The following is a 24,110-nucleotide window of genomic DNA, read 5'->3' as shown; positions in this document are numbered from 1 at the left end:
AATTCTGAGGGGGAAAAAATCAGAACCCTGGCCGGAGAGGAGATCAGGAAGCTGGACTTCTGAGAAAAACAATTTGGAAATCCAAAGGGAAAAAAATGGGAATTATGATGTTAAAGTCAAAATTCTGAGAAAAAAAAGTCAGAATTTTGACCTCAAATTCAGAATTTTGACTTTTGATCTAAAAAAATTAACGAATTCCGAAAGGATCTTTGGTGATCAGGGGATTCTGGATTTGAAGACAGAATTTTTATGTAATCGGGTTTAAAGGAAAAAAGTCAGAATTCCGACTTTAAGCTTCAGAGATTAAAAGTTAGACTTCTGAGTTTAGAGTCAAAATTTGTTTTTTTTCTGCAAACCAACAGACAATTCAGAAAACAATATTAAATCTGCTTATTTAACAGCCATATTTTTGCCAAATGTGGCAGCATTTTGTAACTGTGACACGTTATGATCTTATTAAGCCAAATTATTCTTGCTGTGACTAAATTTTCCTCCTGCAGATCTGCACCTGAAGCTGACTCTGCCTCAGGGCTACGAGGCCAACCTGCTCCCGCTCCTCATTATTGTGTAAGTGTCGCCTGCTGAACATGCAGGTGAAAAATCGCCTTCCTTTTATGATTTATGACATATTTTTAGCCATACAAAGGTGTTCATTTATCACCTCGCTTGCTTACCTTGTTTTTCTTGTAACATTCAGTGACGGCACGCCTGGCAGCCAGACTGTGACGGAGGAGTTTTCCCTCGGCTGGCCTCAGGTCCTCTGCAGCACGCACGGCGTGGCTTTGGCCTGGGTGGACGGACGCAGCGGCGTCGGCCGTGGGCAGAAGGCCGTCGCCGTCGACCCCCGGAAACTCGGCTCACTGAGAGTCAAAGACTATCTTGGAGTTGTAGAGTCAGTGAAATTTTACTGCACTATAGTGTTAAATTCCTTTAAAACTACTAAACTAACCAATGTAATTCTTCCACAGGTTGTTAATGCAGCTTCCTTACGTTGATGATCGGAGGATAGCCCTCTTTGGAAAGGTTTTAAAAGGTTTTTTTTAGATATGAAATGTTAGATTTTGTAAAGCTGCAGCACTGTTTAACTCTGTTTTGTTGTTTCTAATTTCAGGCACTTGGAGGTTATTTAGCGCTCAAAATGTTAGCTGCAACCGACAACCTCTTTCAATGCACTGCAGCTGTAGCACCCATAACGGATTTCAGGCTTTACAGTGAGTTCAGACACAAACGAAGCCTGGCACAGCATCACATTTTTCTGAAATTTCTCCCAGAAATTTGTACAACAGAAATTCTAATATTGCTGTTTTCAGTCCATTTTGATAAAGGCATAAAAAATTTAAATAAAATATCAATAAATCAACCGGGAATAAAAACCAAACACAACAGAAACTATAAACAGAATAGATTTTGAATCCTCTGTAAGCAAAATTGTCACGTTTATTTTAATTTATGATCCAAATAATTGATTAATTGTGACAGGCTTGACAGAAACACTAAGGCTTTTTCCTCAACAATGAAATAAACGTTGAATAGCAAAAATCAGATCAAATGTTTTTTGTTTCTTAGGTGCAGCTTTTTCTGAAAGGTATCTTGGATTTCCAGCAAAGGAGGAGCATGCTTATACGGTAAGGTTATAAAACTCGTTCTCCACTGCCTTGCAGAAGTATTTACACACCTTCCAACATTTATTATGTTGTCATTTCAATCTATTTAATTAAGTGATAGATTTTGTGAAATCAATCACCTTCAGAAGTCAACTCTGTACAGAACCAGCATTCTGTTTCAGTTTTTATCTGATGTGTATTTACTTGATATCAGTAATGTTTACTGCTTGTTTCATAAATTATTTACTCTACGATGTAAAGCACTTTTAACTGCCTTGTTGCTGAAATGTACTATAAAAATAAACTTAAGTTGACTTCAGGGAAAAGAAAGGCCCACAAATATTGAATGAGAATTTATCAGATAAGCAGCTAAGTGGCTAATGCTAATGTTACCAAACTCCATTTTGGCAGAACAGAAAATATTTTACATTGAAAAATATTCTGAACTTGAAGTTGAGTTAGGGTAGGGTATTATTAACATTATTAAAATAATTTTATTCATTTATTTTAGTCATTTTAACCTTTCTGGTAACAAGTATCAGAAAAAGAATTGAATTGTGAGCAACATGAAAGTCTGAACTTGAATTATGTCAAGAATTATGTCTCCACATTGCATCTTTTAGAAGATATGATGTGGGGATGTTGTTCTTGGGACATTAAAAATTGGTCAGAGATGACTGGAAAATGGTGATCCCAAAAGAAAACCAATCATATTTATATCTTAAGATGTTGCAAACAAAATCCTGTACTTTACATCTAAGTGGGAATTTGTGGCATTGCTTCCTTGATTTGCTTTGAAGGTATTATCCATTTTGCTAAAAGATTTCCAAAAGCTTCAGTCTGTAGATTTGCGGACTGCAATCTACGAACTTGAGCTGAGATTGCAACAAAAGAGGGTTCTGCACAGTTTCAGCTGGGAGCTGAATTCCTACGCACACTTTCCAGAATCTTTTTTGTGGCTTTGTGTTCGTCAGTCTCATCAAATCTCAATAAAATACGACATAGTTTGTAGTGATAACATAACAAAATGAGAGAGATCAAAAGGTCTGAATACTCTTTCAAAGCACCTCAGTTTTATAATTAAAGGAAACTAAATAATTCGAAAGACTCAATTCTAAATTAACCAAACAAACCTAAAACAATCTAATACAGAAAACTGCCCTGCAATACATCTTGTTTTCATGATAGTTAGATTGTTTTAGGGAGTTGATTCAATTCCACTGTTTCCTTTGGGGCCTGGGTTTGCAGAACAGTTGAATTGTGGTCTATAAAAGTCAGATGTGCGCAGTATTTTCTTTCAGTCTGACAACATATTGAATTGAATGAATGTACTACATCAAGAGAAGTGCACACAAAACAGTATAGACGTCTCAAATCGGGATGAAAGAACCACTTTGCTGCAGTATTAAAACCACTCACATGTAAAGGGAGCAAAACGTGTATTAGGTGCATTTGATTAAATATCTTTCAAGGAAATAATGGATTTTAGACTTCTTGTTAATGTTATATTGACTCTGCCAGCCCACCAACACGTGTTTAAACAGAAAACACAACAACAATTCCCAGATGCACCTATAATATCTCATCATAAGAGACATTTCCCAGGTGTTCCTGTCCATCACATCAGTCAGACTGGGATTACTGAAAACCAAGAATGTTTTTGAAATCTCTGATCTACAGATCTGGTGTGTAACTTTTATATATATAAAAAAACAAAACATGTTTTTTAATAATTGTTAAAAACATGACAGTATTTTATGGGACAGATATTCTGCTAAAAGATCAATCTTCTCCATCTCCTTGCTCAGCTACTGTTGTTGCGTCGCTCCTGACCAAAAACAACCAATCAGAGTCAGGAGGAGGGTCTTAGCGCTGTCAATCAACTCTGCATTAGAGCAAAACCGTTTGTCTGCCTTCATTGGTGGCCAGGCACAACGGGAGAGAGATGAGCTCAATATTGTTTACAGATTATCTGTCTCATAATATACATTCACATCACAGCAGTGACAGTTTAAACAAATATGTAAAAAAATAAATAAATAAATAAAATTTTAAGTTACATACCGTATTTCCTGGACTATAAGGGGCACTTAAAAGCCTTTAATTATAATCAAAAAACGACAGTGTGCCTTAGAATCCGGTGCATTTTATATATTGTTCTGGAGTAAAACAGCGCCCTCTAGTGATCAATATGGATAAAAATGTGGCTGTGTTTACTGATATCAGCGATTTTGTGTGGTACACGGCGCTCTGTAACATACAATAAATGTAGCTGTATGTTACATTACAGCTACCATAGTCAGGAGCGTCGCAGAGTATTACATTCTGTGCTTTGACTGACTGGCTGATTTATCTGACTGTTTTGTTTCACTTAAAGCACCTTATAGTCCGGGGCACTTTATGTATGAAAAGAGATCGAAAGTAGACCATTCAGTAACAGTGTGCCTTACAATCCAGTACGCCCTACAGTGTTGAAAATACGGTATTTCACCTTTAAACTAAATAAAACTTCACTGTAATGATGATGTGTTTTCCCAGACTGCATCTGTCCTTGAAGAAGTCAACAAACTAAAAGAGGAGAACTTCCTCATTGTGCACGGAACTGCAGATGGTGAGTTCCCACTAGTTTATGTGATCAACTTTTGGAATAATCTCACATCTGATTTATGTTTTCTGTGTCTCCAACCGAAGCGAGGGTCCACTTCCAGCACAGTGCTGAGCTACTAAGCCGCCTGGTGAAGGTGGAGGCCAACTACTCCCTGCAGCTGTACCCAGACGAGGGCCACGTCCTGAGAGAGCCCCGCAGTGTCAGACATTTCCAGCGGACTGTGGTGAACTACCTCCAAAACTGCCTGAAACACAGCGCCCTTCTAGATGCCCCAGAGGAAGAAGAAGAGGAAGAAGACTGAGCCCAGAGGCCTTCGTCTCTTCCTCCAGAAGGACTCATGATGAGGCCTGGATGCACCGGTTATGCATTTCATTGGGTCAGGTCACCAGGAATTAGAGCAGAGGAGTGGGGACCAAAAGCATCAGATCACCTCCTGTAACTTCTGGAAAAAATTGTTGTACTGTACGACATGATGTTGTAACTAACACAATTAGTTCAGCCGTTTTGTTGTATGTTTTGAGGAAGAGAGTTTACAAAATTCACCTGAGACGATGTGGAGGAGACTGCCACTGACTCAAAACGTTTACAAAGATTAGAAAGCATGCATGTCATAATGGCTGCATGATGCTGATTATTGTATTTTGAGCCTTTTTTTTTCAAAGATTTTTGATTTTGTCTTTAAAATTTAGAAATGGGGTCTCTATGTAGGTCAGGTTTTGAGGTCTGCTGTGCTTCAACTTTTAGATGCATTCTTGCTTTGGCAATCCTCAATCAAATGGTTAAAGGAGACCTTTTATGCAAAATTCACTTGTTGCACGTTTTGGACTTTTATCTGGGTTTCTAAAACAGCTAAAAAAAAACATCCAAACGTTTTACGGCAATAAGCTAATGTTTTTTTGGTGTCTGGAAAACAAGAGCTGTGTCCGAATTCAGGGTCTGGATCCTTCGAAGGACGGATTTGTAGCCCGATTACGTCATAGTGTGGCGACAAGGCCTGTCCGAATTCGAAGACTCCTTCACATGCTGCCTTCTTTCCCCCAGATCTGAACGATGGGTCCGGTGTATCCTTCACGGCCCACCATATCCCATAATTCATACCAGTTTTATGTAACTGTAATGGCTTATTCAAAGATTTGGGAAGTATTATATTTGAAAATGAATAATTATTTTATGTTTATTCCTGGTAGAAATATGCAACACATGTTTGAACATTTTAGTGTCAAACAAACAGATTTCTTTTTTACTATGAAAGGTGAAGAATAATACATAAATAAGGAGTAATACATGACTAAAAAACAAACTTCAGATCCGAAGATTTTTTTTTTCGCCGCTCTCTGCTTCACGCTGTCATGGTTGCTAGGCAACCTGAGTTACACTGAGGTGGGGTCGGGGACAGTTGGTGAAGGCTAGACCTGTCCGAATTCACAGCCTTCCTCTTCCGGTCTCAGTTTATTCATGGCCTTGGAAGGATACAGACCTTGAATTCGGACACAGCTAAGGTGTTTCAAAAACCTTATGATTATGACATCACAGTTGATGGGTACTGCCCTGTTACTTAGCAACAAAAGGGGATCTCCACCCACTTCGTTATTAGACAATGAAAACCTCCGGTCAGCTGGTTTTACTCCTGTATGTTCTGTGCAATGGCTGCTGGAAAAGACAAGTTTTATTGTTGAAAATTGCACATTTGTTTGTTGCTATTTTCACTTGCATAAGGTCCAAGTCTAATTATTGGGGGTGTGGCCAGCAGCAGTTAATTTGCATAAAAGTGACAGAGCCATGAAACAGCACATTTAGCAAGGAGTTCAAAATAGGCAGGACTGAGCAGATGAAATCTCACTATCTCAGAATAAATCTCACTATCTCAGAATAATTTTGTGCAAAAAATGTAAGGAACATTTTTTTTGCACAAATGAGCTATCTTACTTTGAAAGGAAGCAGAATAAGTCCCCTTTAAATTACCTCCTGGCTGTGAAATCAAGTTCTGCAGAGGCCCAGTAGTGAGTCTCAGTACTGGAACTTGTATGCATCTAAAAGTTGCCACTCAATAACTCTAGAAGAGTTGGCTTAGAGTGTGCCAAACCTGCTGAGTGAGTACTGTTGAAAGTATAAACTGACTGCATAAAAGAAACATCCTAACACAAAACTAAATATTTGGGATGGTTACTAGATAAATGATTGTAAATCCAAAACTTTAGAAAAAGCGTAATTGGTTCTTAGGTGCTAGCCTGCTGATAGTCAGGAAGGAAGCTGGTCTGTTCATAACCTGCATGATCTCAGATTACAGTCTGAGTTATGGTTGCATCCCTATGGATTAGATTGTCATCAAAAAGTAAAGAATGTCAGAGTATCATGCAAAAGTAAAGTTATTTCAGTGATTCAATTCAAAAAGTGAAACTCTCAGGTTTACTGCAGACTCTGGACTTCATTAAACATTGTGGACTAAAACCATGACTCACACCAGTCATTCTTTTTCTAGAACAGTTTTTTCTTCCACTCAATTTTCCAATTATATGCTTGGATACAATACTGTGAACAGCCACCTTGTTTAGCATTGGCCTTTGGTGACTTACACTCCTTCAGGAGGAAGTTAATGAAAATCTGCTGGACATCTGTCAGGTTATCTGTGTTACATGTGATTATACAGACAATGATGTGATGTTTACATAAATTCATGTTTTAAAAAACATTTTTTACTGGTCTCATGTTATAGTTTTGAAGTTTGCATTAGCTGTAAACCACAATTATCTAAATAAACAGAGATGAGATGTTGAAAAAAATTACTGTGTATAATGAATCTATACAACGTATGAGTTTCACTTTTTTATTTGAATATCTGAAATAAATCAACTTTTGAAATGTATTCTAATTTATTGAGATACACATTTTCCTTTTGAATTTTTACAGTGTGTTGCCGGATTATGCAGTGTTACATTAAGGATAAAGACCATTCTAAATGTGCCAAATATATTTTACAGATTTTGTCCTCTGGTTTTGTTTGCATTGTGTGAATAACAATGAGTATGCAACTGAAATGCAACAGAAACTATTTATACCATGCTCCAGTTCAAACGTGAGTACAAGTTACAGGAACGTATACATGTCTGTGCACTGTATCTAAAAGTATTATTTCTGTTTTGATACATTGTGGCATTTTAACCATTTATTGTGTAATGCAGGATTAAATTATTTCTTTGGAAAAAGTGTTCAAAGTGTCAAAACTTTCAAAAGGGATCCAACTACCAGGAGTGCATGTTGTTGAATTGAAAAGAACTCAGATGAATCCAGAACATCAGCAACTCCATTTTCACTCAAAAATAAAGCTGGACATTTTGGTCTCAAATCGCTAAAAATATTCCTTTATCGTTCCTCATCCTTTAGTCTCATTGAACCATTTGATGGGATGAATATTGAAAAAGAAAATATCATACAATTAACTCTTCTCTTTATGAAGAGTTAACAGTCTTTTTCTGTTCAATTCACCTCAATTCAAATAAATCTTTTGTCTCAAGTAGTTTTCCAAAACTAGACACCCTATATACTGGATCTATAACACTGTAAAAAGATAAAAAGATCATAGAAAACACAACTGGATAAAAATAGAAAATGTTTAGCATATAGCATATATGTCTTATTTTGCTGTATCATTTCCAGCAAGGGTCTCTGATAATGATAAGCACTCTGTCCTTCAGGTATCTGAAACATATTGATAATATTTTAGCTTAGAAATGTTATGTTTTTGGGTTAAACAACCATTAGAAAGACTACTTATTGAGTCCAGTAAACAATCACTCACAAAAGGTCTGTGCTAGAGAAGCATGTCCAATTAATGGAAGGTTAGGTGAAAGGAAAAAGTGTGCTAATACTTGAACAAACAACAGGGACAATCACAAACTTCAGAAAATTGAAAAACAAAGCTCATTCAAGAGTTTGTGGGAGATTTACAAGTTATTGATTATTGCTGAAGTGAGTGCTTAGATGTATCCAGGACATGGGATACTACTAATGAACCAGAGACAATGTCAGAAATTTTAGAGCCCTTCATGCTCAAGAGGAAGATTAGAGACACCAAAGCCAACAATGCAGACAAGATGAAGATTTGAAGATCCTTATTGAAGCCAACAGTGCTTCCTTAATACCTTAGCAAAGCCCATAGGCTGATTGTCTTAATGTCAGGCATTGTTGGTGTAATTTATGCAAAAGGCTCTCCAACCTTCTACTAAGCCAACATTTCTGTATTAAAACTCTTTTTCTTATTGGTTTTAAGTCCTATTCAAGATTAAAAGAAGTTTATTTTTGAGTTTTATTATCAGTGTCATAATTATACAAAGAACCAAAATAAAAACAGTTTTTAAAAAAGATCAAAGAAGTGAAGTAATGTATTCATTAAATTCTAATCTATTTGGATACACCTGTATGTCATGCCCTGACCAATTTAGAAAAACACATTTTCAAATTTTAGATATTGTATAACATATTTACATCCAGTCATAAACTCATTTGTTGCATCTACATGGTGAAAAGATGGAAAAGGGGTATGATTATATAAGTTCAACTAATTTCAGCCTTAGTCACCAAATAAATTGTGTATTTGGGTGAATTGTGTATGCATGGTATGTAAATGGGAACTGCATTTAGATTTAGGAATATTATATTCCGAATATGTAAGTGCTACCTTTGTTTTGTTTGTGTTTTTCTCTTGGTGGAATGTCTGAAATAAATTAAACAAGTCAAAAATTAAATTAAATTAAATTAACTTGTTCGAAGAGATCTAAGACAAGTTAGCCAAAGGTCTTTGCCGTCTCTGTCCAGACTATGCAAGTAGGAAAATGGACAGACCATGGTTTAAACCTGTCGTCACAAACGCAAGGATGACCCAATCCAATCACATTTAGCTTATCTCTACTTTGACCAATCACACCCAACTGCGTCATTCTATCAATCCAGCGCATCATCCAATCAATACAGTGGGGGGGTAACAGGCCTGAATCCTTCTTCAACCTTCTAGTTTCTGGAGGGGCACCTTCAACCTGGTCCGCGGTGCACTGGCAGTGGCTCCATTTGTTAAAAGAAAAAAAAGAAGAAGTAGAAATAACACTTTGACATAGACACAATGTCCTTCCTGACTGTCAGCAGGCTAGCGCCTAAACTTCTCAATTCAAAGGTAAGACGATAAGAAACACACGGCGTGTGGTATTTTTGTCCAAACGGCTGACGTTGTCTTCGAGCTAACTTTCGGTTAGGCTGCTAACGATGCTAATATCTGGCTAGCTGGTGTTAGCTAGCACAGCACTATCAGGCACAGTGTGTACTACACTTTGTGGAACTTTTTATGGGGTTGTTGCGCGAACATTGTCAAATATTTTAACAGTAGTTTTCCCTTCCTGCTTTTCCATAATTTGGTTGTGTAACAGGAACTCGCGTCTTGTTAGCAAATATTAGCTTGAGGGAGGTTTTCTTGTAAAGCTGGCCTGCTAAAGTCTCACCCTGGGCATGTTTCCTCAGACCGTCATTCCTCTAAGCATTCTAAGAGTCATTTTATTTCTCTTAGATGTTTTAATTGTTTACATTACCATGTATTTGACTTTAGACTGATTTTTAATTTGGTGATTATCCCTCTTCCCCGTTGACCTTCACATTAAGATTAATATTTCAGCTGTGTATAATGTCGTACCGGGATAATGTTTGCAGCATACTGTACAGGAATCTAATAAGCGGTGCTGCAGAAATATGTTTTTCCTTCCGTGCTCATACTCATTCAACGTAAACGTGGTAGGGATACACCCTTATCTGACTCGTAAATTGAGAATGGAAACATGTTTAATAGTTAATCGAGTATCTTATTATTTTAACAGATGAAGTTCTGGAAAGCCAGCTGTACTCCTACCAGTTTGAGATCAAGGACTCCTAGTTTAAACCTTTCAGTGACTACAATCCACTCTGTCCTACTCTACTGACCTTCCAATGCAGACTTTACCCATATTTCTATGTGTCTCTTTCTACTGAAATATTTACAGTATCTCCACAGATAACTCTCCTTTAGGAATATAACTTAAAGGAGTTATATTCTCCTTTTAAGAATATAACTGATGACTAAGTAGTTATATTCCCACCTTGCTGGGTCTGGTGTCCTTACAGATGAAGCTGACCTCTGACACATTTAACTTCTTCACTTATCACCTGTTATCTCAGCTGATACAAAATATGAGTTGGCCTTTTTTCTGCAGTTACATAACATCTTATGACTCCAAGCTATGACATAAAAAAAACTTATGTGAAACACTTTTAGTTTAGAATGACAAAAAAAAAAAGCTTGTGACTCTCTATTAAAAGTGTATTTCGGGTAGAGGGGAGAAGGAAGTGTTTTAGAAGGCAAATAACAAATTTTAAAGATTTAATAAATGTTTAAAAATTGCTGTAGACATGCAGATGTAGTTTTGAGTCAAAAGTTTACAAGGTTATCTTTCCATCAAATTATGTCTCTTTGACATGTATTATTAAACTCAAAAAAGTACATTGAATGAAAAACGTTTTATTTTTCAGTATCTAACATGCTAATTAGGGGAAAGTTGGCCTATTTTGATCTCATTGCAATTGATTGGTGCATCACTAATTAACCAGCATCCAAATATCATCGACAGCGTTTAATTTCTAAACCAGATTGTTTTGTTGGTAAACCATAGAAAATGCTAGTTGCTGACAGTTGAGTGTTTATTTTTTGTTATTTTATAAGCACGACCTTTTGGATGCTGACTCCGTTTACCTTTCTGTGAAATTTAATTTCTCTGCTTCTCTGAGTGAAACTATGGCTCCATATACATAATGCCTAGTAGAGATATTGCATAATCTTTCTGTCAGCTGTGTAAAGAGTGTGTAGTGATGCAAAAACTTCCCTTTTGTTTCGGGGACCCTTGGCTTGGCCCTGCTCAGTTGGGTTCTTGTGGGGGAAGCAGAGCACTTTGCCCTAGTTTTTTCTCATCTATTGTTGCATTTGAGAGTCTAGTAAACCCTTAGATAGCTTATGCTTGCAGTGTTTTGTTGTAGTTTTTAAATATATCCTTTCATTATTGTGCACATTTTTATTTTTATAATAATATTACTATTTATATTCTTTTACATAAAGTAATCCGATATTTGCCTCTAGATAAGAAAAGTCAGTGTTTTGGCACCAAAATCATTGATTAATATAGAGTGTACAAGATGCACACATTCGATAATAAATGAGTAATAAAAAACAAATAATACTAGAAATGTGCATAGGATGCACTAGCTGTGTTCTTGAGGTAAATTTATTTATTTAGTATGAATCTGAATATCAGAGATGAAATGTTCAGGAATCATTATCTGATTTTGGTCGTTTCCTGCTGTTTATAATCACCTAATTTGACAAACTGAATGTTGGAAAGTTTTACCTGCCTTATGCACCAGAATGACCGAGTTAAAAATAGAAACCAGGATCGATAAAGTACATAGTAGCTATTTGATTTGACTACTTGCTTTTTTAGCAACCAGGTAACCACAAGTTAGATTATTCATCTCATTTATCATGTGTAAAATATTCAACTAAACTCTGGGAATAAATTTGTAGGCATGATGAGCTGTAATTAGCTTTTTATTTTTAATTTAAGCCTAAAAAAGTTAGCTTTTCCATAAGTTTTTATTACTTTGGAGACATTTGGTTTCAGATGATGGAGAGTTGAAATTTATATTCAGTCTTTCTACTGCTTGTCTCATTCACAGAATGCCACATACTTATTTGTGGCAGCTAGGAATGCCACTGCATCAACAACAGTAAGTATAAATATTTTAACTGTCATCACTCCTCATTTGTTTTTAAAATAATATGTAAAACACTTTAAAAATACGTAATGGCATGATACTACTAACCTCTGTAGCTCTAAAGTGTTGCGAACACTCTAACCTTTGTTACTTTTGTATTTTAGTTTAAAATAAGAGTAAATAAAGGGTTTTGTGAAATGAATTTTGCTTTTTTTCTCTCCAGAATCTGAAGGATGTGTTGGCAGACCTCATCCCGAAAGAACAGACCAGGATTAAGAACTTTAAACAACAGTATGGCAAAACAAACATAGGTCAGATTACTGTTGACATGGTGAGTAACAACCCTTTACATGTTGTATTAAATAAATTTCAAATAAATATGGATGAAGATAGTAAAGGAAATGTAAAGAATTTTTTTTGTTTTTAAAAGTAGGAGAGGGGTGGAGATCTGAGTCGGTATATTAATTTAGGAATGTCTGTCTCAGCTTTTGACCAGGGCAGAGATTCATAATGCCCTGGCTGCAGCACATAATCCATTTAGTCCCGTCCTGGCTGGTTTACTGTGTCAGGTATCACTGGGCGGTCATCTGCCTCTGAGGTACACAGCACCAAACTGATTCAGTCTGAACTGATTCCTGCCAACACAGAGATTTCTGTATAGACTCAGACATTTACAGCACTGCTATAATGCTTGATGACGGTTTCCAGGTGGACTGCAGGGGAATTTATTGTCTTGTGGTTTAGTTTTATTTCTTTATAGTAAGTTCACCTGTTTTTATAATTTTTTTTTAATGCTGGTGATTTTTTTATGTTTAGCTTAAGATTTTCCAAAGCCTGTTCTAACATCATTTTGCATTGTGATTATTTAACAGGTCTATGGTGGGATGAGAGGGATGAAGGGTCTGGTATATGAAACATCTGTGTTGGATCCAGATGAGGTAAGTTGTTTTTTATTTAATAGCACAGAACATTTCAGAAAATGAGGGTCATAGAGGTGAAAACCTGTTATTGAACAAGAACCTTTTGTTTTGACAGTTTGACATGTTAAAATGTCTTTAGTTGATCAATTGTTCCTGGAAATGCTGTTTGTCAGGCCATACCAGGTGAACTGCCCAAACAGAAAAAAGCATTGGTTTTGTATTTTGTTTGCTAAAAGTTAAGTTAAAAAAAGAACTATGCTGAATTTGATATTTGGAAGCCATATATAATCGTCTCAATAAGTGTGAATATTGTCCATGAATCTGGTTTATTGCAGTAATTAAATACAAAGTAACACTTGTACAGACATGTAGAAATATACATGTAGAAATCTAATTCAGCTATTTATTTCCCTTTCAGTTGTATGGAGAACAGTTAATGGGAACTAAAAACGTAGTCTTTAAGAAAATTTCAGTATTACACAAGATTAATTTAGAAACAATTTATTGACATGCGCATCTGCTGTTACATTTAAAACGTAACATCTCAACTAAGCCTCTCACAATTAATCGATTACTCACATAAGTGAAACTGAACTCAATGATTTGCATTCTGATTAACACTTTTGAAAGTCACTTTTGTTTACAGACACTTCATAAGCTATATTATTTATGATTTGGTTTGCATGTTTTTCTTTTCCTGTTTTATTTATTGTTTTGTGTTTTATTTTGGACATTTAAAATGCCTTTGATAGGGCGAACTTGTGTTAAATTTTCAATATATTACTTGAAAATGGTTTGTTTATTGCAATCTATCATTTTGTGACTTGCCTAATCTCAACATTTTTATGTTTAAGAAAATTTCTTGTTGAATATTTGTTTTTATATTTTTTCACACGAGTTCATTTGTGGCTTCTGTGCCTGTGTGTTGGTGCGCAGGGCATCCGTTTCAGAGGCTACAGCATTCCAGAGTGTCAAAAGTTGCTGCCTAAAGCTCCAGGAGGCGAGGAGCCACTGCCTGAAGGCCTCTTTTGGCTGCTGGTAACAGGACAAATCCCAACGGAGGAGCAGGTGAGGAAGACTAAAGATTCTGTTGATTTGAACAAGGAGACTCTGGCATGCTAACTAGTCAGCGTCCAATTTCCTAGAGGTACAAGTGACACCTTAAGCTCAAGCAAGAATAACAAAGTTGTTAATTCAAAGAAATATATTTGGTTCATCTATAATAACACGGCACCTCACTGTAAATGACCGGAATTCAAATAAAAAGCAACACATAATGAGTGCATCCAACCATAAAAAACAGGAACCAAATATAAACAGAAAGGCTTTGTGAAGCTTTTTCTTTTTAAATACACAAATTAAGTATGACTCATATTTAGTGGTTGCAGTAACTTCTTTAGCATATATGACTGTAAGCAGGCAAAAAGCATTTGAATGCACTTCCTTTTTGTAAGGCAACTTTGATTAATTGCGAATAGCTTTTGATTGATTTTTAGAGCCTAGAATGGGGATCGAGATAATCATTACAAAAGTTGGAAATGCTTTTGATCGGTTCTAGTTGTGATAGATTATCAGCAGTTGGAATGGAGTCATGTGTTCACTAGGGGTGCTGCCCCGATTTCCTTTATTTTGGGAGATTGGTGATTAGTTGATGCTTACATGAGAAGCCAATCTTATCCACCGATCGTATCTACCTCAACAAATCAGCCACTGTCCTTTACTGCTCCCTCATTAGAGGTTTGACTGACAAACCGGGTTACCTTGTCATGTCTGCATGTGTCTAGTTAACAAGAGTCGTCGACTTTCTTGATGGTGACATTTCAGACAAAAACATTGGCAGGTCAGGCATTTTAAAGATCAGCAATTGGCCATAAAATTACAATCAGCTAGTATTTCCATAAGATGATGTTCCACAGATGGCCCTTCTGTCATTGCACTTTGACCTACTGTACAAAAATTGAAGCCTAAGTCACTAAGATTGTATTGCTTCATCTAACCTCTTTGAACAATATCAATACAATTGATAAGACGGTTCTGTTATCTGATTGTAATGTTGGCTTTCAACTGTTTGAGTTTTGTTGTTTTTCTTTTCTTGTTTTTTGCCCCTGTAGGTAAACTGGGTGTCTAAAGAGTGGGCCAAGAGAGCAGCACTCCCTTCTCACGTTGTCACCATGTTGGATAACTTCCCCACGAACCTGCACCCCATGTCTCAGTTCAGTGCTGCCGTCACGGCTCTGAACAGTGAGAGCAGCTTTGCCCGGGCGTACTCTGAGGGAGTGCACAAGTCCAAGTACTGGGAGGTGAGTAAAAATCTGTTCAACACTTCCTGTCCTGATAAACGGTGGCTCTGGGACTGAGTGCAACACAGCAGACACTTTTGGTGAAGTTCCACTAATCTTGATGAATTTTTCACAAAGTTTCTGTCCAATCTTTTACACTTTATTTGGTTAAATGGGAAGTGAAACTCAACCGTTTCCATTGCTTTTCTTAGTTTGTCTATGAAGACTCTATGGACTTGATTGCCAAGCTGCCCTGTATCGCTGCGAAGATCTACCGCAACCTTTACCGCGAAGGCAGCAGCATCGGCGCCATCGACTCCAACCTGGACTGGTCCCATAATTTCACCAACATGCTGGGCTACAGTGACGCCCAGTTCACCGAGCTAATGAGGCTCTACCTCACCATCCACAGGTGGGAAATCAAATGTCTTCATGCATCAGAAACCTGGTTTCTTTTTGTTAGATTTCAAACCAACAATGGTAACTTTTATGGTGCAAGTTCTGAATGTGGCATATTGAAGTTGGTTGCTGTGATTAGTTTTTTTAACTACTGGTATTAGACTAAAAATGTTCTTTGACTAAAATTAATAAGCAGGACATCAGGACTGAGGTTAGGGTAGGCTAACCTTAGTTATCTTCTCTTCTTCTAAAGCTACTAGCTTTTTTATGCATCTTATGTTTTAATAATTTTCATTAGATTCTAGAAATATTAAATGTCTTACCTTTATTTAACCAGGATAAAAACTTTTAGAGATGAAAGAAATCTCTTTTATAAGCGTATCTTAGTGAGTGTCAGCAGCAAAATTACAGCAGTTACTTACAGATGTACACTTTGACTGCACAACAGTATCATTAAAAATGTGAAAACATAGATGTATAACTATAATTGGTTTAAAAATGACATACGGACTATTCATCTGATAGATGTTTTGAAAAGAAACCAGCTCATACAACTGAAGTTCATTCAGTTCAGAACAGTTTGAACTGTAGCGTTTGTTAGTCTGCGGTGGATCAACATTCACCAGGATAATCCACAATCCTGGACAATGTTGAGTATTTTATATTTTGCAACATATATGCTATAAACCACAATGTTTCTGTTTGTAATTCCTAGCAATGGCTTCGATGAGGGTCATTTATGGATAAATTGGGTTGAATTGTCCCTCTGCCTCCAGTCACAAAATAGTTAGAATGTTGATTGGAAGCAAAAATACAAATTACTCCTGTCAATAGAGTTAAAGTATGAATTTAAGCGGCCGGCTGAGTTGGTTTCTGTACTGCAATTCTTCTCTAGTGAGTCATTCAAAGCAAGTAGCGCGTCGGCAAAATAACAAACTCACCCAACTACCTTTTGGTCATGCAAGCATCAGGTACCTGATATGTGACCATACCCTCATGCAGTCACCTGAGGCTGTGGAAAATATGAACACCTGTCACAAATAAACTGCTCTTACAGTTTAACAACACTCAAAGACAAAACTCAACTTTTGCTTCTGGGTTTAGTCCAAAAACAAACTTCCTCCTCTTCTGCTCTGTTCTAGAATAGATTTATACCTTCTTGTCTAATTTGGTCTCATTTCCTGATGTGGAAACACCAGCCGAGGTAACTATTAGTAATTTAAAAAGGCTCCAGTAGTCGAAAAGCAGCTTCAGGAAACATTAACTTCCCTCATGATCTTATCTTTGCAAAGAAGCTCAGTACTTTCATTTCAGGTCGTTTACTCAACCTGCAGCGTTTTCCTCCCCAAAAACTTCAAATTCAGTTGGATTTGCAAAGTGAAACCCACACGAGGAAAAAATTATTATTTTTTCTTTTTTCTTTGCGACTGTCCAATAATAAAATATTACTGGAAAGAGATAAATAAAGCCTACGAGTTATTTTCAAGCAGAACATTCCTTGTGAGAGCAAGTTCAGATATTTTGGCGAGAAGATTCAAAAAGAAACAAATATCTAATGACTATTGTATTAATGCCAAGTAAAAAGATTATTATAAGAAAATTGTTTTCACAGGACAAACCAACCTTAGATGACTGGATAGATGTAACGTGTAAAATGGAAATGGTAACAGATTTTCTCTATTACAAGACTGAAGAATTTAGTTTATGGTGGCAAAATTGGGTAAACTATGTGACCTCTAAGACAATTTTAATTTATTTTTAATGACCAACTTCATAACCCACTCTTACAATAGACACCACCTATCATTGTTGAATAATATTCTTCTAGTTTGTGGATTGTTCTACTTATTTGGTTCCACTTCTTACTATTATATTTTTGCAATCTTTCCCTGGCTATTAGAGTTGTAACAGTTGTTTTATTCGTCATAATGCACAGGTCTGCTTATCTTCTCACGAATGGAAATTTGCATTATCATATAGTGACTGTTTTGTAAAATTTGCTTCACTGGGAATCAATTAATCAAGTTTATTTATCTGGCATAATTCAACAACAAGGTAGTTTAACATCATAAAAATACAAAATCATACAATACAGTCACCAATTGAGGTATTATTTGTCAAGTGCCGTCTCATCAAAATGTTTCATTCATGTTTCAAAAATAACTTTGATCAGGTGGGTTTTTAAGCCTTGATTTAAAGGAACTCTGTGTTTCGGCAGTTTTGCAGTTTTCTGGAAATTTATTCCAGATTTCTGGTGTAAAGAAGCTGAATGCTGCTTCTCCATGTTTGGTTCTGGGGATGCAGAGCAGAACCAGAAGACTTGAGGGGTCTGGACAGTTGATACAACAATAAAGATTAAAAAACTAAAGTTAGCGTTATGCGGTTTATTGAAATTACAAATTATTTGGAAGAAGTTTATGTTTTTTCTGTTTTGGTGTCCGGTTTACAACTGAAGAAATACATCAGTCGGAGATTTAATCATAGTGTATTGAATTTGAATACAGTTCAGAAAAATTATTACGTCTGAATAAAAAATTTAATTTAATCTTTTCAGGTTTGAAAATCTATCGTTACTGAAATTTAGGAGTTCGTAATCCAAAAACAAAAAAACCCTCTCTGTCTGTCCGTGGTCGGTTTGCTGTGTGCGACTCTGAGGACAGTTCTTGCACCAGGGTTGGTGACACGTTTGAGGTGTGGTTTCCTCCTGATGATGTCGTTTCTCTTTTTTTCCGCCAGTGATCATGAAGGAGGCAACGTCAGCGCCCACACCAGCCACCTAGTAGGGAGCGCCCTGTCTGATCCCTATCTGTCCTTCAGCGCAGCTATGAACGGTCTGGCCGGTCCGCTCCACGGCCTGGCCAATCAGGTTTGCACATGACTTATTATCATCTCAAACTAACGGAGCCTTTTTAACCTGCTCTGTTTGCCCCTGTTAGCAAATTTCTAAACATACAGAGAGGTTTCCTCCAGAAAACCTGCTAAGCCTGGTGGTTGGGCCGTCATTCACCCGGCAGCCCGTCGTGTTTTGGAGTTAAAAAATGTTTAAAGTTAACAGAAAATTTGAAAATTTCACTTGATAATTATGTTATTGGAAGCTTGGGAGATTAATACCTGAACACCAACTATAAAATCTTAGAAAATACAGACATTTTAAAAAGACTTAAATAAATAAGCAATGCTTAGCTTGGTGGGGGCACAAGGAAAGCCTGGTGGTCCGCCAGGCTGATGATACACTGGGGGAAACCCTGGACAGGCATGATGAAGATGTTACTATTGATTATCAATTAATAGATTATAATTAATAGATTAGCTTGGAATCAAATTCTTTAATTGTACAAAATGTTTTTTGTTTTTGTGTAGAGATTTTTTTCTTATTACTGAAGCCCTAATAAACCTGATGCATAAGTAGATTGGGAATCAGAAAAACTGCTAGAATTAATACTTTATTCCTTCAGATTTAACTTTAATAAGCGAGTAAAGGTTGCAATAATGTTTTACTTGTACTAAATATATTGAGAACAATCCCATAGTGCTTTTTAAAATATTTTTTTAAAGACTGTATGAGTTTATGTATTTGTTTTAACTTTTATTTCTATGGACTTCTCTGCTATACGCTGAAGGACATGTTTCTTTTTATTTCCATTTTAACCAACAGTAAACTCTTATGTCGTGGTTCAAACTACCTACCTTAGTGTTTTTAGACTTATTTTATTAAGATTCTAGTGTTTGCATATCATTAATTATTAGCTAAATGTATATAATCCTCACTCATTTATTGCCAAATTTCTCCAGTTATTATGGTTTGTACAGGTGCTTAAAATCCTTTAACATGATTTAATTTCAAGATTTTGAAAGTGTTTGATTTGTGTATAAAGTCCTTGAAAGTGCTTGATATTCAAACTGTAGAGTTTTGGAATAAAGTGCAATCTGGAGTTAGATTTAAAGTTTACATTTGGAAAGAGTTATTTACATTTGAAACCACATATTTAAAGAAAATGAAAAGACACCTACATCTTTTTCTCACTTTTTTAAAGTTACACCAGACCAAATTTGTTTTTTTTTTTTTTGTTTGTTTTGGTTAGAATTACAAAACTTATATCTATTTGCTAAGTACAGTAAAACTTAGTGAGAAGATATTTTGAGATTTTTTTGACTTTCTCAGCACATTCAAGTGAGTAGGGCATCAAATTTTATTATTTTAGTTTCTTTGTCTCATCTGTGCAATATTATCACAAGACATTAATGTAATAGTAATAAATTATGTCATAAAATAGTGAATTTAAACTGACTTCTGTAGTTAGTTTGTATTTTTTGTTTTTCATCTCCAAAGTCCAGTGCTGGAAAAGTTTGAAAACAGACCTTGAAAGTGCTTGAATTTTCAGTGAGGAAACTGTATGGACCTGGAGTTACAAATGTTTTGGTTTTCAGAAATAATCCTGACATTTTACTGTAGAGCTCACCTCACTGTAATAATATTCATGAAATGGATGGAAACATAAATAACTTGTTTCTGTTGCAGGAAGTGCTGGTGTGGCTGACGGCCCTGCAGAAGGAGCTCGGAGGAGAAGTATCTGATGAGAGGATGAGGGATTATATCTGGAACACACTCAAGTCTGGAAGGGTAAAAATCGAACCCAAACATTCCCACTCAGTCATGAGTTTGTTTGCATCGACGTTCAGTTAAAGTCAAAAGCCCTGCATGGAGATTGTGATCTCATCGGTTGTGTAACGAGGCGTGTCGCATTTTTGTATTTTTTCTAGGTGGTTCCAGGCTACGGCCATGCTGTCCTAAGAAAGACTGACCCGCGTTACACCTGCCAGCGCGAGTTTGCCCTGAAGCATCTGCCCAATGACCCCATGTTTAAGATGGTGGCCCAGCTTTACAAAATTGTACCCAATGTGCTGCTGGAGCAGGGGAAAGCCAAGAACCCCTGGCCCAACGTAGACGCTCACAGCGGAGTCCTTCTGCAGGTAAGATGCTGTCCACTCACTTCATCACAGTTACACCTATGCCTGTCACAATGATCAATAAACCATTTAATCGCATGATAAATTAAAACAAGCTTAATCATTTTTATTGGCATGATTTATCGTTTCTCTCTTTCTTCCAAAATCTGGATGGTAAAGTTTTCAGTTTGATGTTTTGGTTTCAACTATCCTTTTTTTTCCCTCTTGAAGAACAATTTTGTTATTTTCTTTATTTATCTTTGGTGTTTGAAATGTCTCAGGTTAGACCTTTATGCACAAACCTATTTTTATCATATATAAACTGATGTAACTTGACATAGCATGGAAGCTTATGGAATTGTTGGAAGTGTTTTTTCTTTGCACTCTTCTTCTTGTCAATCACATATTTTAAACAGAATCTTTACACTGTAAAATGACTTCTGAATCAAATCACTACACACTGAAAGATTCACATTCCTACAATAAGTACTACAAAGATGACCAGCCCCTCCATGATTTACCAATTATTTTAATTATTTTATTTATTTATTTATTTTGCAGTCAAAATCACTAATTAACTGACTAACACTGCAAAAGCACAAATTTTTATTAAGTATTTTTGGTCTAGTTCCTAGTGCATATATCTTAGTACATTTGAAATAAGACAAACTAAATTAAAAGTATCTTTTCAGCAACATATTAGGCTTGTTTTAGTAAATAATTCCTTACTTGTTCTATTGGCAGACAAATTAACTTATAACACGGGGAAAATGTCTTGTTATAAGTTAAATAATTTTCCAATGGAACAAGAACTTTTTCATCAAAATTAAGTAATTATGTACTTAAAACAAGACTCCATTTTTTGCTAAAAATTTAACTGTAGGTTACTTTTGTCTTATTTCAAGTTTACTAATATGGTAAACGATAGAAACGAGACTTGGTAAGATTTTGTGTTTTTTGCAATGAGCTATGGCGGCCATATTTGCTACATTCAGTCTAATTTCTGTGTGTGTGCAGTACTACGGGATGACGGAGATGAACTACTACACCGTCCTCTTCGGTGTATCCCGTGCTCTCGGCGTCCTCGCCCAGCTGGTGTGGAGCAGAGCCCTCGGCTTCCCCTTGGAGCGCCCCAAGTCCATGAGCACAGATGGACTGATGACTCTGGTCGGAACCAAATCGGGCTGAAGCGACACCTCAGAGGAGCTGGAGGTTGGCAGGAAGAGTGAGACCAGGCGGAAACATCGAAAGGCAGACACCAGTTGACCCCTTTTGTCATTTCTAACCCCAGGGATTTATTGGGATTCAAAGAGACAGTACGCTTTTAATGGTATTTCGCTAAAGAAGGGCCTTGTAAATTGTCACACCGGTAGTGTTGAACTGCGTTTCGTTAACCACTGACAAGTTTCCCCCATCATGTTTGCATGTTTGGAACTTGAGAGCAACAAACTTCAGACATGCACATATGTAACCTTGAGTGGGCTCAAACTATTTTTTCAGCCCAAGTCTGCAAGCATCTGTAAGATTTCCCCCTGAGCGCTGCCTGCATGGTTCACATTGAGCACTAGGTCTGAACTTTGAATAGGCAGTGGCATGCAAAGGGAATTGTGGGAGTGAACCGCACTTCCTGGATATTTTGTTAAGATTTTCTTAACTTTAAATTCTTTTTGTCTTTTAAAAACACACATCAAATAGCAATGTTTTTGTTCTATGCAATCTTATTTTCCCTTTACGTGTAATTGGTGTGTTTCACTCCCACATATGAACACTCCAGTTTAACATAAATTAATGAAAAGGTCCTAAGCAGTAACCAATATGTAATCTATTGAAGATGTTTAATTGTGTAAGAATCAGTTAAAAGATACTGCCCCTTTAAATCTTTGATCACCCCTGTTTTCTCCTGCTTGTATTTTTTTTCCTCTTTTAAATAAATGACCTCAGTTACCTCTATGATCAAAATGCCTGTCTGCATAGAAACATCTTTGTTTTTCCTTTTTAATATTTCAGCTTTTAATGAATTTCAACTGAAGGCGTCTTAAGATGAATGTACGCAAACAGTACAACAAAAAAAACAATTTGACTAAAAACAGTGTTGTAGTTGCCTGTAATAAATCCTTAAGAGCAAGCTTGGGATGATAGGCTTTATAGTTGTCTTTAACCACCATAGAGTATTTAAAGACAAGGAGAGCGCTTTGACATCGACTACCCCAAATAAACGAGCACTTGCTTGATTGGGTTCCCGAATTTGTAGCTGTAGAACCTTTTATCCGGGTTGATTGTGTACCTTTTGTGTTGAGTAAGTAATCTTCACGTTCTCATTGTGTGGTTTTATTTATACGTTGTGTACATAGGTATATATATGTATAGCTTGAATGTATGAGCTCCATGCGATCACCTGCTTGTTATAACCACAATGAGTTCCACAGATTTATTAATGATGTAATAATAGCGACCGGTTCCACTGGCCACCGTCTCATTCTGACAATGAACAAAAAAAGAAAAACTGCAGCTATCTTGTAAATACAGTTTCTTGCTTAGCTGGTGCTGGTTTTTTTTTTTTTTTTTTTTTTCCTCTCTCTCTTTTTTTTTAAGTTTCAAGCTTGCTCTTAAGTTCTGGGTTTGTCAACACTCCATGTTTGTGAAGTTTCTGTTCCTGCATATATTTTTCTTTTTCCCCTAAAAGCTTTCACACAGGATTTAGTACCATCAGGCTTAATCAGACGTCTTGTTTTTTTTTTTTTTTGGTTTTTTTTTTTCGTGTTCTTCCATGGTATTGGCTGGTTGTTGAGATGTGGTTATTTTGATCGTAGAGGGTTGCTAAGGTTGTACGTAACTGGGCAAAGTGATCATTTTGTTGGAGCGATGCTTTAGGGGATTGAGCCAAACGGGTCAAAATGGGCAAAACAATAAGCATAAAAAGCAATTGATGAAAAAGTTAACAAAAAATGAAAAATAAAGGTTTTTATTAACTTTTTTGTGTCCTTTCTTTGGTTTTCACATGAAAATTTGCAGCCCTTAAACTACTTATTTTTTTACACGTTACAACTACAAAAATTCAATGTATTTTCTTGAAATGTTTTATTTCAACACAAAGTAGCATAAAAATTTGATTTGGAACAAAATGAAGTCTTGGTTTTTAGAACTTTTTACAAAAAAATAAGTGATATGCATTTAAATTAAACTCCTAGTTAATAGTGCTTTAGTAAGTCATATTTTACTGCACTAACAGCAGCATAACACGGCATAAGATTTTCTGCTTTGTAGCTCAAACTCATTCAGATTTAATGAACATAAATTCAAGTTTATCTCAATTTAGGCTAGTTAGAAATACTAGAGCTCAGTTTAGATCAAACATGCTTTTGATTTAAATTAAATTCAAAAAAATCTTTTAATTAGGAGAAATTTTTCTTCAAAGAGTTTTAGATTCTGATGACTGGAAGGATCTAGCAGCCAGTATTACAGCAAATCTGAAGAAGCCTCTGACTAAAGACACTTTTATTAACTGTGTCAAGAAGAGGGTTGTCTGTAATTTTCCTGGTTTTTATATAAAGTCCTTCCTACCATCATCTTCCTG

General features: G+C 36.2%; 2 protein-coding genes across 3 annotated transcripts in view; both read left to right on the top strand.

Annotated features, from left to right (window-relative positions):
* Nucleotides 1-8,126, top strand: part of LOC122838248 (inactive dipeptidyl peptidase 10) — a 47,374-nt gene extending 39,248 nt beyond the window's left edge. For both annotated transcript variants that reach the window (XM_044128759.1, XM_044128749.1), the window contains 7 exons: nt 501-567; nt 698-892; nt 969-1,023; nt 1,112-1,211; nt 1,567-1,625; nt 4,143-4,215; nt 4,296-8,126. In XM_044128759.1, coding sequence (XP_043984694.1) covers nt 501-567; nt 698-892; nt 969-1,023; nt 1,112-1,211; nt 1,567-1,625; nt 4,143-4,215; nt 4,296-4,513 — 767 coding nt within the window. In that variant the 3' untranslated portion in view covers nt 4,514-8,126. The remainder of the gene's footprint in view (nt 1-500; nt 568-697; nt 893-968; nt 1,024-1,111; nt 1,212-1,566; nt 1,626-4,142; nt 4,216-4,295) is intronic.
* A 1,055-nt stretch (nt 8,127-9,181) lies between these two features.
* On the top strand, nt 9,182-23,509 carry cs (citrate synthase). Its single transcript, XM_044128735.1, has 11 exons — nt 9,182-9,376; nt 11,953-12,003; nt 12,215-12,322; nt 12,864-12,929; nt 13,848-13,979; nt 15,023-15,211; nt 15,403-15,602; nt 18,326-18,455; nt 20,109-20,210; nt 20,351-20,560; nt 21,554-23,509. The coding sequence occupies exons 1-11, from the start codon at nt 9,326-9,328 to the stop codon at nt 21,722-21,724; spliced, it is 1,410 nt and encodes a 469-aa protein (XP_043984670.1). The 5' UTR covers nt 9,182-9,325; the 3' UTR covers nt 21,725-23,509.
* Nucleotides 23,510-24,110: the final 601 nt, after the last annotated feature.

Source organism: Gambusia affinis, linkage group LG01, assembly GCF_019740435.1.
Source record: "Gambusia affinis linkage group LG01, SWU_Gaff_1.0, whole genome shotgun sequence".
NCBI lineage: Eukaryota > Metazoa > Chordata > Actinopteri > Cyprinodontiformes > Poeciliidae > Gambusia > Gambusia affinis.
The sequence above is the reverse complement of the archived record's forward strand: the minus strand, read 5'-3'. Positions and strand labels throughout refer to the sequence as shown.

What these genes read in the sequence shown, in the direction of transcription:
- cs (XM_044128735.1), top strand. Translation starts at nt 9,326, where the DNA reads ATGTCCTTCCTGACTGTCAGCAGGCTAGCGCCTAAACTTCTCAATTCA. An exon ending in CTGTGTTGGATCCAGATGAG is followed by an intron (nt 12,930 to 13,847) that starts GTAAGTTGTTTT and finishes GTTGGTGCGCAG; the next exon opens with GGCATCCGTTTCAGAGGCTA. An exon ending in AAATCCCAACGGAGGAGCAG is followed by an intron (nt 13,980 to 15,022) that starts GTGAGGAAGACT and finishes TTGCCCCTGTAG; the next exon opens with GTAAACTGGGTGTCTAAAGA.